The sequence below is a fragment of the Rhinatrema bivittatum genome, chromosome 1, assembly GCF_901001135.1.
Source record: "Rhinatrema bivittatum chromosome 1, aRhiBiv1.1, whole genome shotgun sequence".
Classification (NCBI taxonomy): domain Eukaryota; kingdom Metazoa; phylum Chordata; class Amphibia; order Gymnophiona; family Rhinatrematidae; genus Rhinatrema; species Rhinatrema bivittatum.
This window is the reverse complement of record NC_042615.1, coordinates 764,311,417-764,325,909: the sequence shown is the minus strand read 5'-3', so window position 1 is coordinate 764,325,909 and position 14,493 is coordinate 764,311,417. Positions and strand designations below refer to the sequence as shown.

Sequence of the window (14,493 nt, the reverse complement as noted above, 5' to 3'; positions counted from 1 at the left end):
AATCGGCCCATCCAGTCTGCCCAGCAAGCTCCCACACTTATTTTCCCATATGTATCTGTTTCACCAACCACCAATTTCAGGGCCCTTGTTGGTAACTGTTTGATTGATGTTTCCTGCCATCCTCTGCCATTGATGCAGAGAGTAATGTTGGAGTTGCATCAAAGGTGAGCATAAGGCTTAATGGTTAAGGGTAGTAACCACTGCATCAAGCAATTTACCCTGATGCTTGTTTACCCAGACTGCATAGATCACTGCCTTGTTGGATGTTGTCTGAATGTAAATCCTGTTTTCCACATTTCCCCCTGCTGTTGAAGCAGACAGCAACGCTATTTATACAAAGTGATGTATCAGGCTTTCCTATGAGGAAAGGCTGAAGAGGTTAGGGCTGTTTAGCTTGGAGAAGAGATGACTGAGGGGGGATATGATAAAGGTCTTTAAAATCATGAGAGCACTTGAATGAGTAGATGTGAATTGGTTATTTACACTTTCGGTTAATAGAAGGACTAGGGGGCATTCCATGAAGTTAGCAAGTAGCACAATTAAGACTAATCAGAGAAAATTATTTTTCACTCAATGCACAATTAAGCTCTGGAATTTGTTGCCAGAGGATTTGGTTAGTACAGTTAGTGTAGCTGGGTTTAAAAAAGGTTTGGATAAGTTCTTGGAGGAGGAGTACATTATTAACTGCTATTAATCAAATTGATTTAGGGAATGGCCTCTGCTATTACTGGTATCAGTAGCATGGGATCTTCTTGGTGTTTGGGTACTTGCCAGGTTCTTGTGGCCTGGTTTGGCCTCTGTTGGAAACAGAATGCCGACAGTCGCCCTCATCTATTTTCCGCCTGATTATCTACCCCTAAGAGTACTCTAAGGTGTTCTGGATCGGTGAATTGATATTTATGTTCATTCAAATTTATCACACATTTACAGGGATATCGTAATAAAAACTGACCACCCTTATCTATTACCAATTGTCTTAAAGTAAGAAATTTATTTCTCCTAAGTTGGGTAGTTTTTAAAAGATCTGGATATATCCAGATCTTGTAACCATAGAAGGTCTTCAATCTATTTTGAAAAAGAACTTGAATATATTATCTTTATCAGAGATAAATTCTAGTGTCACCAATAAATTTTTCAAGAAGATCAGATAACTCTAGTGAAATTTCAGTCTTTTTTTGATCTCCTAATTCTTTAGTTTGTTTTTCACTTTGTACTTGCTCTTTCCTTTGTGTATTATAAAATTACAATAAGATTGCTCTATATTCGATAAATTTTCTCTTATTACTTATAAAGAATACAGAAAGTGAAATATCTAGTAAGGTATAACGTTGTATTGATTATATAAATTTCTGGTTCTGTAATTACAATATTGCAAGTTTATACTTGTATATTACTGAAAATTGATAAATAAAGAATTGAAAAAAAAATTATGAGAGGTCTAGAACGGGTAGAGGTGAATTGGTTATTTACTCTTTCGGATAGTAGAAAGACTAGGGGGCACTCCATGAAGTTAGCATGGGGCACATTTAAAACTAATCGGAGAAAGTTCTTTTTTACTCAACGCACAATTAAACTCTGGAATTTGTTGCCAGAGGATGTGGTCACTGCAGTTAGTATAGCGGTGTTTAAAAAAGGATTGGATAAGTTCTTGGAGGAGAAGTCCATTACCTGCTATTAAGTTCACTTAGGGGCGGATTTTCAGAGCCCTGCTCGCCGGTGAGCCTATTTTACATAGGCCTACCGGCGCGCGCAGAGCCCCGGGACTCGCGTAAGTCCCGGGGTTCTCCGAGGGGGCGTGTCGGGGGCGGGCCCGGTCGTCGTGGCATTTAGGGGGCGTGTCGGCAGCGTTTTGGGGGCGGGTACGGGGGCGTGGCTACGGCCCGGGGCGGTCCGGGGGCGTGGCCGCGCCCTCCGTACCTGCCCCCAGGTCGCGTCCCGGCGCGCAAGAGGCCCGCTGGCGTGCGGGGATTTACGCCTCCCTCTGGGAGGCGTAAATCCCCCGACAAAGGTAAGGGGGGCTTAGACAGGGCCGGGTGGGTGGGTTAGGTAGGGGAAGGGAGGGGAAGGTGAGGGGAGGGCAAAAGGAAGTTCCCTCCGAGGCCGCTCCGATTTCGGAGCGGCCTCGGAGGGAACGGGGGTAGGCTGCGCGGCTCGGCGCGCGCCGGCTATACAAAATCAATAGCCTTGCACGCGCCGATCCAGGTTTTTAGCAGATACGCGCGGCTCCACGTGTATCTACTAAAATCCAGCTTACTTTTGCTTGCGCCTGATGCGCCAGCAAAAGTAGGCCAATTCGCGCTATTTGAAAATCTACCCCTTAGAGAATAGCCACTGCCATTAGCAATGGTAACATGGAATAGACTTAGTTTTTGGGTACTTGCCAGGTTCTTATGGCCTGGATTGGCCACTGTTGGAAACAGGATGCTGGGCTTGATGGACCCCTGGTCTGACCCAGTATGGCATTTTCTTATGTTCTTATATACTTATATGTATTGAAAGGAAGATTATAAAAGAATCATACTGCTCTTAAGAGGTGAAAATAAGTCTGAGTCTATGTTAGAACAATATATCCCTCGTTTAACTTGCCGCAGGAAACAAGTCTGAAACTGAAGTATGAACTCCCTCCAGTTATCCTAGAATGCATTTAAAACTGGTTTCAGATAATTTTAAGGGAAAAATTAAATAAGAACTGTGCAATAAGCTACTTTAAACTAAAAGCTGAGGGAATTGTTGTCCCTGTTAGTAGTCTAGCCCACAAACCTACCAGTCCTATTAATCTTTTCTCTTATTAAACACTTACTTTTTGTTTCTCCTCCATCTCTCTTCTTACATGAATAATAGGGATGTGCAGGAGAAAAAAAATGTGTTTTCATTTTGAGAGTTTTTTTTCCTCACGAATTTTGGTTTGTTGATTGTTTGATTCTTTATATTTGCAAGAAAAAATCAAATCAAACAATTAAAAAAAACCCCAAAATGGCCAAAACATGAAAATGATGCTTCTGAGGCCTCCCATCTGCCCACCTGGAAAAATGCTGGGGCCAGGATCCCCTGGCCCCCACTTACCCAGTTTGGTAGGGATTTGCTGGCAAGGTCTAGGCCCAGGCTGAAACCTCGGTCTTGCATAGACATAACCTTGGCCTACAGAAGGCTGGCACCTCGGCTGGACCGAGGACTGAAGCTTGGGTTTCAGCCTAAGCCGGAGCCTGGACTCAGACCCAATGCCACAACTGGTTCAAAGAACGGGTCACGACGCCAGGCCCTCGGACCAGACAGGTCCCAACGCTGGAGCATAGGCCGGAGTCCAGACCCGGTCGGGAGGCCAGTTCTGAACACTGGACCCAGGCCTGATGCCATGACCTGACCTGAGGCTGGATCCAGATGCCTGTGCCACAACCTAGGCCAGAGCCCGGACCCAGGTACGATTCCATGACCCAGCCTGGATACCAGGTCCCAATCTGTGTCCTCGGCCCAGCCTCAGGCCCGATTCCATGACCTAGGTCAGAGCCTGGACCCAGGCCCACTGCCATGACCCTGTAATTGTCATGTTTTTCTGACTGCCATCCATGACCCAGGAGGTAAAGTATGGAAATCCAACACGAATATTTTAGAAGCCGCCATTAGAAGCTTTTCCTACTACCCAGAAATCTCATGATTTTCTGAGGAAAGCCCTCAATTGTTATAAATTCCTGCACTTATTTTTACTCACTGTGGACCAAAACTTATTTATATATATAAATAAGCAGCAGGCTATGAACCAGGGAAACGAAGTTTCAAATTCCATTGCACCTTTTGACTTTGGGCAAGTCATGACTCATATTAAACTAAGGGATGAATTTTAAAATGCTACGCACATAAAAATGCTATGCACATTAAAAATGCTACTCACATAAAAATTACATATACATGCGTAAGTAAGCTCTACTCACATAATTGGTATTAAATAAAATATGCACGTATATTTTCACATTTGCATGCACATGTGTGTAAAAAAGAACAATGTAGGGGTTTCAGGGGTGGAGCCAACACTTATGTGTGTTGCTATTTTTTTAATAGACATGCACATACATTTGTCTACCCACTTGTATACTTTTAACCTGCTAATTATCCTGTGAAAGTGATATTAAGCATGTTTATTGTGTAGTACTGACTGGGTGGGAGTTCTGGATGAACTGGTGGGGTAATTATAAACTGATTAATTTCATATGTATGCACATGTTTTAAAATTAGCCAACTTATATGTGTAAATCGAGACTTATGTAAGTCCTGCTTTACTTTCAGGCATAAATTATACGGACATATATTTTTAAAATAGGTAGGCAAACTTTGGGGTAGATTTTCAAACTATGCAAATAGGCCTACTTTTGCTGGCGCATCAGGCGCAAGCAAAAGTACGCTGGATTTTAGTAGATACGTGCGGAGCCGCGCGTATCCACTAAAATCCTGGATCGGCGCGCGCAAGGCTATCATTTCTGTATAGCCGGCGCGCGCCGAGCCGCGCAGCCTACCCCCGTTCCCTCCAAGGTCGCTCCGAAATCGGAGCGGCCTCGGAGGGAACTTCCTTTTGCCCTCCCCTCACCTTCCCCTCCCTTCCCCTACCTAACCCACCCACCCGGCCCTGTCTAAGCCCCCCCCTTACCTTTGTCGGGGGATTTACGCCTCCCAGAGGGAGGCGTAAATCCCCGCGCGTCAGCGGGCCTCCTGCGCGCCGGGACGCGACCTGGGGGCGGGTCCGGAGGGCGCGGCCACGCCCCCGGGCCGCCCTGGGCCGTAACCACGCCTCCGGGTCCGCCCCTGAAACGCTCCCGGCACGCCCCCGAAACGCCGCGCGGTTCGGGCCCGCCCCCTGACACGCCCCCGACACGCCCCCTCGGAGAACCCCGGGACTTACGCGAGTCCCGGGGTCTGCGCGCGCCGGTGAGCCTATGTAAAACAGGCTCACCGGCGCGCAGGGCCCTGCTCGCCTAAATCCGCCCGGATTTGGGTGGATTTAGGCGAGCAGGGCTCTTAAAATCCGCCCCTTTGTGTATTCAATGCATTGAAATATGTGATTTCAATACATTGCATGTGTATGTGCATTGCATGTGCTTGTACCATGGTAAAGATAAGCTTATTTTATAATACGCATATACATGATACACTAGGGATGTGCAGAGGGACGGCATACATTGCATTCGGTATTTGTATTTGTCAGGGGGCAGATACGTTGCATTCGGCAAGTGGGGCTCCCGATACATTCATGTGTTCATTCTTATTCTTTCCCAGTTAACATTGAATTAACTACAACCCCCCCACCCTCCTGACCCCCTCAAGACTTATCAAAACTCCCTGGTGATCCAGTGGGGGGTCCGGGAGCCATCTCCTGCACTCACGCCATCGGCTGCCGTTATTCAAAATAGCGCCGATATCCTTTGACCTTATTACATCACAGGGGCTACCAGTGCCATTGGTCGGCCCCTGTGACATAGTGAGGGCAAAGACTATCGGTGCCATTTTGAATACTGGCAGCCGACGGCCCGAGTGCAGTAGATGGCTCCCGGACCCCTCGCTGGACCACCAGGGAGTTTTGGTAAGTCTTGGGTGGGGGGGGGGGGGGGTCAGGAGGGTGGGGGTTTTGCTTAAATTCGCTCCTTTAGACGGCCGAATAATTCGGTGAAGATTCGTTGTATTCGTGGGGAATCGCGATACGTTTTGCTTCCCCACGAATATAACGGATATGGCCCTATACATTGCGGATTACCAATACGTTTCAAACGAATGCACACGCCTATGATACACATGGTTATAAAATACTAGAGTAGATCTACATGTAGCTATATGTGTGTCTAAATGCTTTCATGTGAATTTGTTTGAAAGTTATCTCAGATTGTAAACCTTCTGGGGATACAGAAATACCTACAATATCTGAATGTAATTTGCTTTGAAGTGCCAAAATGCTGAATATAAATAAAATTAAAATAAAAAATATAATAACTTAAATGCATAGGACCCCTAGTGGTCAACAAGTGAAGAGGATGTCAGATTAATTATAGTGTATTACATTGCAAAAGGAAGAAAATTGGGCAGACTGGATTTGTCTTACGGATCTTGTCTTCCATCCTATTCTATTTTTCTTTTTCTAGTTGTAATACATTATTATACTTTTCAAAATATTCTTTCAGCATTATGAGATTGCCTTTCAAATATTAATAATGATTTCGGGAAGTAGAAAGGATAGAAAGACCTTTATTCCATTTGAGTTTTAAGTCATTTGAAAACTATTAAATATTGCCATAAACAAAGGTATTTGGAAGACAGTAATTCTCTGTATGACTTCCTGAACTAGAAGAATGTTAATGCATGCTGGCTTTTACTTACTCTGGCACGTCTCCAAACCCTTCCAATGGCTCTACCTCTGATGCATATATTTTGGCATATTCTCTTGCTGTGTTTTGTACATAACATTCCTGTATTAAAAAGAAAGATCAAAAGGAAAAAGTATCTTTAAAAAGTAAACAATTATTTACAATATTTATATTTATCTATTGCCGCTAATACCATATGAATATTGCTCATTTTCATTAAGCTTTAGTGCAATTTTTCCCTGACTACATACTATGCATCATCAGTCTGTACTGTCCGATTGACCTATACTTTTGCCATATTTCTTTTCAGCAGAGGAAGCAATGAGGTGAAAAACAATGTAGAGATGGACTTATGTGACCAAGGCAAAATCATGGGGCCACATTCTTTTACTTTTTAAGGGAGTGTGCCACTGTTTCCATTTACAACTATTGCAGAGGAATTATGTTTCAAACGTTTTTATTAAATTTTCACAAAAACACCTCATTTACAGGCAGGAAGAGATGTGGAGGGGCGATTAATCTGCACGCCAATTTCCACAAAACATGAAAATACAGGTCAACCCCAACAGCACCCGATTAACTAACCCTTCCATCCCCCCCATCCGCCCTCTCCTTAACCCTTAGCCCAAGCACAGGTACAAATGCAATTGGTTAACTCAATAGGGAATTCAGGTTTAAACTGTATAGAGAGATATATCTTTCATGAAAGAGAGTTCAGATAGAAACTGCGAGTTCTGTGAGGCAGCATTTGTAGGTTTTCCTGCCAGGTTGCAAGGAATGATTTGCGCTTAATTGTCTGGAGCGGCATGGTGCTGGTTTTTGATGCTGCACATCTGCTACTCTAGTCCATGCCCCTGCCCTGCTACTGTCAGATGTGGATATCTGTTTCACCTTTTCCTTCTTCTTATAAACAAGAGGGAGATGAATAGGTGGTGATGACACATGTTCTTCCAATTCAATTGCTCTGCCTTGAGCTGCCTTCCTCTTCTACTATTCTGCCCCTAAAAAAGTCTCTCTTCAATTTAGGGGCAGGATTGTCTTTTTTATTGGGCTGGCTCCAGACCAATTATTCTGCCCCTGCAAAAGCTGCTAAGCCTGCCATTCTATCCTCTCCCTTTTCCTGACATGACAGAATTTATTGAAGTGCACTGACTACTGGGGTTTGGATATTAGAAAGGAATTTATTTATTGATACTGTAACTGTACCCCCTCACAGGGTTGAGAACTGTCTGCATACACACACAAACACACACACATACACACACACACACACACACACACACAAACACATATAGAATTTGTGTGTACCGTGTGCACTCAGTGTTGATTGACTCATTTTCCAATCCATACACACAATATTGTTAAACACTAACAGAACCAAAAATACTGGCAGCCTAGTAAGACTCTTCTTCTCTTCAGTCTGATAGTATATTTACCTCACTGATGTCCAGACAGACAAAGACAAAAAAAATCATAGTGGTGGCATGGACAGCCTACTGCTACCCCCACCAATATCTCAAGTGAAGTGTAGCAAGTAGTGGATACAAATGGCTGCAGGTTTATTTCAAATCATTCAAAATATGACAGACTCCAATATATAATGTTCCTACATGAGCTAATACAATTGATGTCTTATCAATAAACACAGACCATCACCAAATTTCACAACAGTTTGTCTCTTTCATTCAAGGCTTTGGTTTCCCCCACCCCCAAGTCAAGTTTAATAGTCCTTGTGATCAGCTCTGTGATCATGTTCATTCCAGTCCATTTGCTGGAGCTACTAGCCTGACTCTGGTATCCTGACCTGTGGCATCTCAAGGCTAAGTCCACCCAACTGACACTTTATGATCTGCAGCAAAGCAAAGCCTGTGCCTTCTACTCGTATGCTTGCCCGCCATCCCGAAAACTGATCCTATGGTGACCACACTCTTAGGGGGAAAGGGGGGGGAGCTAGTGTGTTCTGCCAATATCCCAGGTGATGTGCCCTCTATGCTGATGCCATGGGTGATCAACAAAAGGTACTGGGCTTTGGTAGGAAGGCCTAAAGAAGAAGCCCTGACTATATCACCTGTTTTTTCCCTGCCTAATCCCATTGGTTGCCAATCCCTTGTTACCCCATCCCCCTCCATGCTGCTGAACTGGTAGGAAGGAATAACAAAGGATCAGGTAGGGATATGGGGGATCATGTAGCTCACAGGGATACCCTTGCTCTGTCACAGCCGCCCAGCTCAGCACTGGGCTTGCAATCTTCATACTGTTTTCTACCCTGACCCTCCCCCAGTGAAGAGAAAAATCAAAAACAGCAACAGTGCCACTGCTTCTATATTTGTGGCACAGTCAGTAATACCACTGCAGCACAGAGAAGATAAGAAGCAGTCCTTTACCAGTGCTTAATCCACACATTTCTAGCTTTTTCTTAAACTCTGAGAAAGCTTCTCCAAACACATTCTTCTCTACAAACTGCTGGAAAGGAAATACAGAACTTCTTGCACATACTCTGAATTTACAGTAGGAATAGTTCAGCATCACTTGATCCAGATAGCAGCTATAGGCTACTTAAAAAGATAGTACACAGTGATTTTCCCTCTATGGTTTCCTTGCTAACTTGTCCTATCTTGAGTCTGACAAGGTTGTGATGTCACACAGGCAAGAGTTATTTGCTATAGTTACCTAGACTTGTTTATTTGTTCATAGCACAGCCATAGACTTCAATAGGGCATTGACTTGAGTGGGAAACAGAAACAAATGAGACAAAATTTTCATCTCATTTGCAGGACCACTCTATTTGTTTCGGAGGTCCACAATTGAAATGAAAATAGATTCATTTGTTATGTTTGATGTATTAATGTTAAATGAATGCACATTCCTAGCAGTTACAACATTAAAGAGAAAGCAAGGAGTTAGCCTGAACATAGTGGTAGTTACAACAATCTTGCTTGGCAGATTGGATGGACCATTGTGGTCTTTATCTGCCATCATTTACTATGCTACCATGTTACCATACAAAATTTGTTTCTACTAGTTAGTTTCATGGCATGTCCTAGAATTCTAGTGTTGTTTCATAGAGCAGGGGTAGCCAACCAGCATCACACAAGCCATATGTGGCTCTTTGAAGAACTCTGTGCGGCACTTGCATTTACCTTTGAAACTGCCTCCTAATTCTTCCCCACTGTTTCTCCCCAGTGATAGTGGCAGGCAGAGGATTCTTACGGAGCTCACACTTCTGTACATGGCGATTCCTCTTCCTGCTCAGCAGCTTTCCCACTGCAGACGTTAGGACTTAGAAATGTTGCCCCACAAGCTAGCTGCTGAGCAAAAGGAGGATTGCCATGTGCAGAAGCATGAGCTACTTTGCTGCTGCCTTTTTTTTTGTGTTTGTTTTGGCTATGCTAGTCTCTCTTGATGTTGCGGCTATCTTAGCTGCGACTTTCTGCACTCTCACAGCTGTCTGCCCTTGTTCCCCATGCTCCCCAACTGTTTTCCACACTCCCGCACAAGTGAAGGAGGGACTTCCTAGGCTGGGACTCAACTGCTTCTCCACTGACTCTGCCTGATCCTACAGTTCTTTAGATAGTCATATGGGGGTGAAATGAAGGAAATGGCAAGAAAAGAAGAGAACTGAGGGAAATGGATGACAATGTGAATAGAGAGAGAGAGAGAGAGGGAGAAAGAAAGCAATACTGGGAACTGCACAGGGAGGAGAGAAGAGAGTGAGACCTGGCTGAAGTAAGGAGACTTACCCCAACAAAAGAGTCAACAATACGTGAAATGCATCCACATGAGCAATAACCAAAAAGCATTGACATTCGGAATTTAATATTACTTCATACTGTATAATCACAACACAAGTCCCTTAATGCATAGTAAAGCCAAAACAGTTAAATATTTGTAGCAAGATTGTTCATACCACACGTGCATCTTTGAGAAACATGTTCACATTTTGTTAATGCTAACAGGTCACATGTAATCATAAATCTGGCTAGGGCTGCCTTGTTTTTTTTAGAATTTTTAGAAATTGCAATTAAATGTTTTTTAAAAATCATGAGAAGGAAAAACAATCTACTTCCCTCTGTAATCTTTGTTATTTCCTTTCAGCAGGTTCACTGTGATGTTTCCATGTAGCGCGTTTACTTGAAACAAAGAAGAAACCCACATAGCGCCTTGTTTCGCCTATCGCTGCTTCAGGGGCATCTGGCTAAAGCTGATACTTTTGTTTACAATGTTCTGTTATAAATGAAAAAACACATATTAAATGAGAGCATGAATATGTGCACCAAGTAACAGGGAAGTTATTTTATACTGATTAAACTGCTAAGTTTGTATTTTTAACCTGAAACACTTTCAATAGTGTTCTCATTTAATATGTGTCTTTTCATTTATAACAGAGCATTTAAAACAAAAGTAGCAACTTTAGCCAGATGTTCTGGTTTGTGCACATCAGTCTACACCAATTTAAAAGTTTTAAAGAAAAACTTGTAACCACCACTAATGAAGCAGAATGAAATTAGCTAACTTCCTTATTTTCTTATCTGATCATGTGCACATCAACCTAACCCAAAATATGAGAGCTCTGAGTGGCACAACAAAAATTCACACCTTATAAATGATCTTAAGACACTGATAACAAGCTGTGGACAAATAAATGGTCAGCATCTCATACAATACATGAACATGTATGGTATTTTATCAATGTTCATCAAATTCCAAGAGCTTATAACTAATACAGGGTAATTATACCTTTGCATAAGCTCACGTTTTTCTAAAGAAATTACAATAAAAAATGATAACTTTGATACTAGCATGGGGGTGCACATGTACATGTGTATGCCGGTTTGCATCAAAAGACACAGCCATTTTATAATGTTTCTGTTATGGGCTGGAGAGTGGACCCCTGTTCCGAGGTAGAGTCAGCACAGCCGAGAAGGGAGAATACCTTCGTCGGTCTCTACCGTCGGATGGTAAGGCCTGCTGAAGAGGTGGAGAAGAAGGCTTCACTCTGGAAGCTCGTGATCCCCCCAGGAGGAGCCCATAGGGACACGGCCGCTGGGACTTAGGAGACTCCTGGAAGAATGAAGATGGTCTGGATGCAGGCGTCTCCTGCAGGTCGTGGATTCCAGATGGCTGGCACCTCCAGCTGGTCATAGGTAGTCCGAGGAGAGAAGTCAAGGAAAATCCAAAGCCAGTCCCGGAGTCGAAGTCCAGAGAGCGGTCCAAAGCCAGTCCAGGGGTCGGAGTCCAGAGAGCAGTCCAAAGCCAGGCCAGGGGTCAGAGTCCAGAAGAGTCAATCCAATGAGGAGGGAAGAGCAGAATTGGGACGAAGAACCAGGAGACCAGGAACAGGAACCAAGCACAAGCCTCAATACCAAGGCAAGGTCTGGGTGTCAGACCTTGCCTTAAATACAGGAACCAGAAGGTGGAGTCCCAGGGAGGAGCCATGACAATATCCGGTCATGGCTCCTTTAAATCTATTCAGCAGTCGTGCACGCGGCTCCTAGGAGGCTGAGGGGGAGGAGCCAGACCGCCGAGCCCATGCGGCCGAGAGAGGCAGTGACAGCGGCCCATACGGACACCGAAACAGGAAATGTCATTCGTCGCTGGAGCCACTGAAGCTCCGGGTGAGCAGTTAAAGCTGTGACCGCCAACTTGCCTCTGGTTGCGGCCTACCGCGGCCGGCGGCCATGACACCAGGCTGCGGGGCGAGCGACCAGCTTTCTTAACAGTACCCCCTCCTTTAGGCCTCTCCCTAGAAGGCTTGGGTTTCCAAGGGTGTGCAGCGTGAAAGTTCTGGAGAAGAGACTTGTCCAGAATATTCTTAGCGGGCTCCCAAGAATTCTCCTCAGGTCCGAATCTTTCCCATGCTAGAAGATACTCCCAGCACTTCCCTCGTTTCCGAACGTCCAGTACCTCTTGAACCTGGTATACAGTCTCATCCACTGCCCTATGTAGAGGCACTTCGGGAGGTTTCCGGGAAGGCCAAGTGAGGACCAAGGACTTCAAAAGAGACACATGGAAGGAATTATGGATTCGCAACTTCGCTGGCAGACGAAGTTGATAGGTCACGGGCCACAGTTGTCGAAGCACCGGAAATGGCCCAATGTAAGAGGAGCCAATCTCATGGAGGGGACTCGCAGGCGGATGTGCAGCATGCTTAACCACTCTTTCTCACCCGGACGGAATTGGGGTCCTGGCTGACGCTGCTTATCGGCAAAGGTCTTTGCAGAGAGGGCCGCTTTCCGAAGCATCTGTTGAGTATGGACCCATAACCATTTTAATTGAGCTGCAGTGAGCTGGGCTGCCAGAGATGGGACCGGTAACGGCAAAGGCAATGGAGGTCTGGGTTGTCTGCCAAAGACGATCTGAAAAGGAGAAGCCCCCGTAGAAACACAGGTGTGAGAATTATGTGAAAATTCAGCCCAAGACAGAAGAGTCGCTCAGTCATTTATTTATTTATTTATTTATTTATTTATTTATTTATTTGTGTTTTTCTATACCGGCATTCACGGAGGTTCGTATCATGTCGGTTTACATAAAACAAAGGGTGAGCAATACATTATAACGTACATAACTATAACATGAGAGTATACATTACAAATTATAACAAGTGCACAGAAAAAGAAGTTACAATTAAACAGGGATGATTCTAACTGGGAGTAGAAGAAGAAGATGATAGAAGTTTAACATAAGAAGTAGAAAGTTGCAGTGGTTGGTAATGTCTGGATCAGTTTAATGGATGATGATCAGTCTTGCTAAATTTGATGGAAGAGAATCAGTAAGGGTCCGGAAAGGCTTTCTTGAATAACCATGTTTTAAGTCTGAAGGTTGGAAGGCATGGTTCCTGTCATAATTCTAAGGGGATGGAGTTCCATAGTGGGGGACCTGCTGTAGAGAAGGCTCAATCTCTCAATGTTATATGTTGGGTGGTATTGGCGTGTGGTACCTGTAGATATTCTCTGTATGCTTCTCTAATGGGTCTGGTGGAGGAGTGTTTTTTGAGAGTTATTTGTAGATGGAGTGGAGCAAGTCCATGGATATTTTTGTAGATTGTGATGAGGGATTTATGGATTATTCTGTAGTGGATTGGCAACCAGTGAAGGTCTTTAAGGACTGGCGTAATGTGATCTCTTCTCCTCTTGTTTGTTAGGATTCTTGCTGCCGTGTTCTGTATCATTTGGAGAGGTTTAGTATGGGATGATGGGAGACCTGGTAGGATAGTAGGATAGTCATCTTGCCGAGAATTGACGTATAGTCGTAAAAACTGTTTCAATCCATGATTTGTACGTTCAGCCTGTCCATTGGCTTGTGGGTGAAAGGCGGTAGTAAAATCCAAAGCAATGTGAAATTTTTTACAGAGATTGCGCCAGTAATGAGCTGTAAACTGAGGACCCCGGTGAGAAACAATTTGTAGCGGTAGACCGTGAAATCTGAAGATATGGCGCATAAACAGTTGAGCCAAAAAAGGAGCAGACGGGAGGGAGGGTAGTGGGATAAAGTGGGCCATTTTAGAAAACCGATCCACTACTACCCATATAACAGTGTTGCCCTCCGAGGGTGGTAGATCCACGATGAAGTCTGTGGAGATGTGTGTCCATGGTTTCAAAGGTACTGGTAATGGTTGTAACAGTCCTTGTGTTTTCCCCGTAGGAATCTTATGTTGCGCACAAGTTGGACAGGAGGCCACATATGCTTGTATGTCTTTGCACATTCCCGGCCACCAATAGTACTGCTGTAGAAGTGTCTGAGTCCGAGCTCGTCCAGGGTGTCCTGCTAGCTGAGAGTCATTTGCCCAGGCCAACACTTTATTACGTAGTCTCTTGGGTACCACTGTTTTCCCAGGTGGGACTGTGAAATTCGCAGCCAAGTTGATGCAGGCCAGATCTATAATGTGTTGGATAGGTTCTTCAATTTCCTCTGCAGAGAAGGATCGAGACAGAGCATCTGCCTTAATATTCTTGTTAGCAGGTCGATAACGCAGTTCGAAGTTAAAGCGTGTAAAGAACAATGCCCATCGAGCTTGGCGTGGGTTCAGACGTGGGCCTGTTGAAGGTATACCAGGTTTTTATGGTCAGTGTAAACTGTGATACGGTGCTGAGCTCCCTCCAGCCACTGTCGCCACTCTTCAAATGCCAGTTTGATGGCAAGAAGTTCTTTGTCG

General features: G+C 44.4%; 1 protein-coding gene across 1 annotated transcript in view; it reads right to left on the bottom strand.

Annotated features, from left to right (window-relative positions):
* ALPK2 (alpha kinase 2) overlaps positions 1-14,493 on the bottom strand; it is a 311,543-nt gene that overhangs the window by 77,807 nt on the left and 219,243 nt on the right. Inside the window, exon 10 of the mRNA XM_029579517.1 lies at positions 6,355-6,443. Coding sequence (XP_029435377.1) covers positions 6,355-6,443 — 89 coding nt within the window. The remainder of the gene's footprint in view (positions 1-6,354; positions 6,444-14,493) is intronic.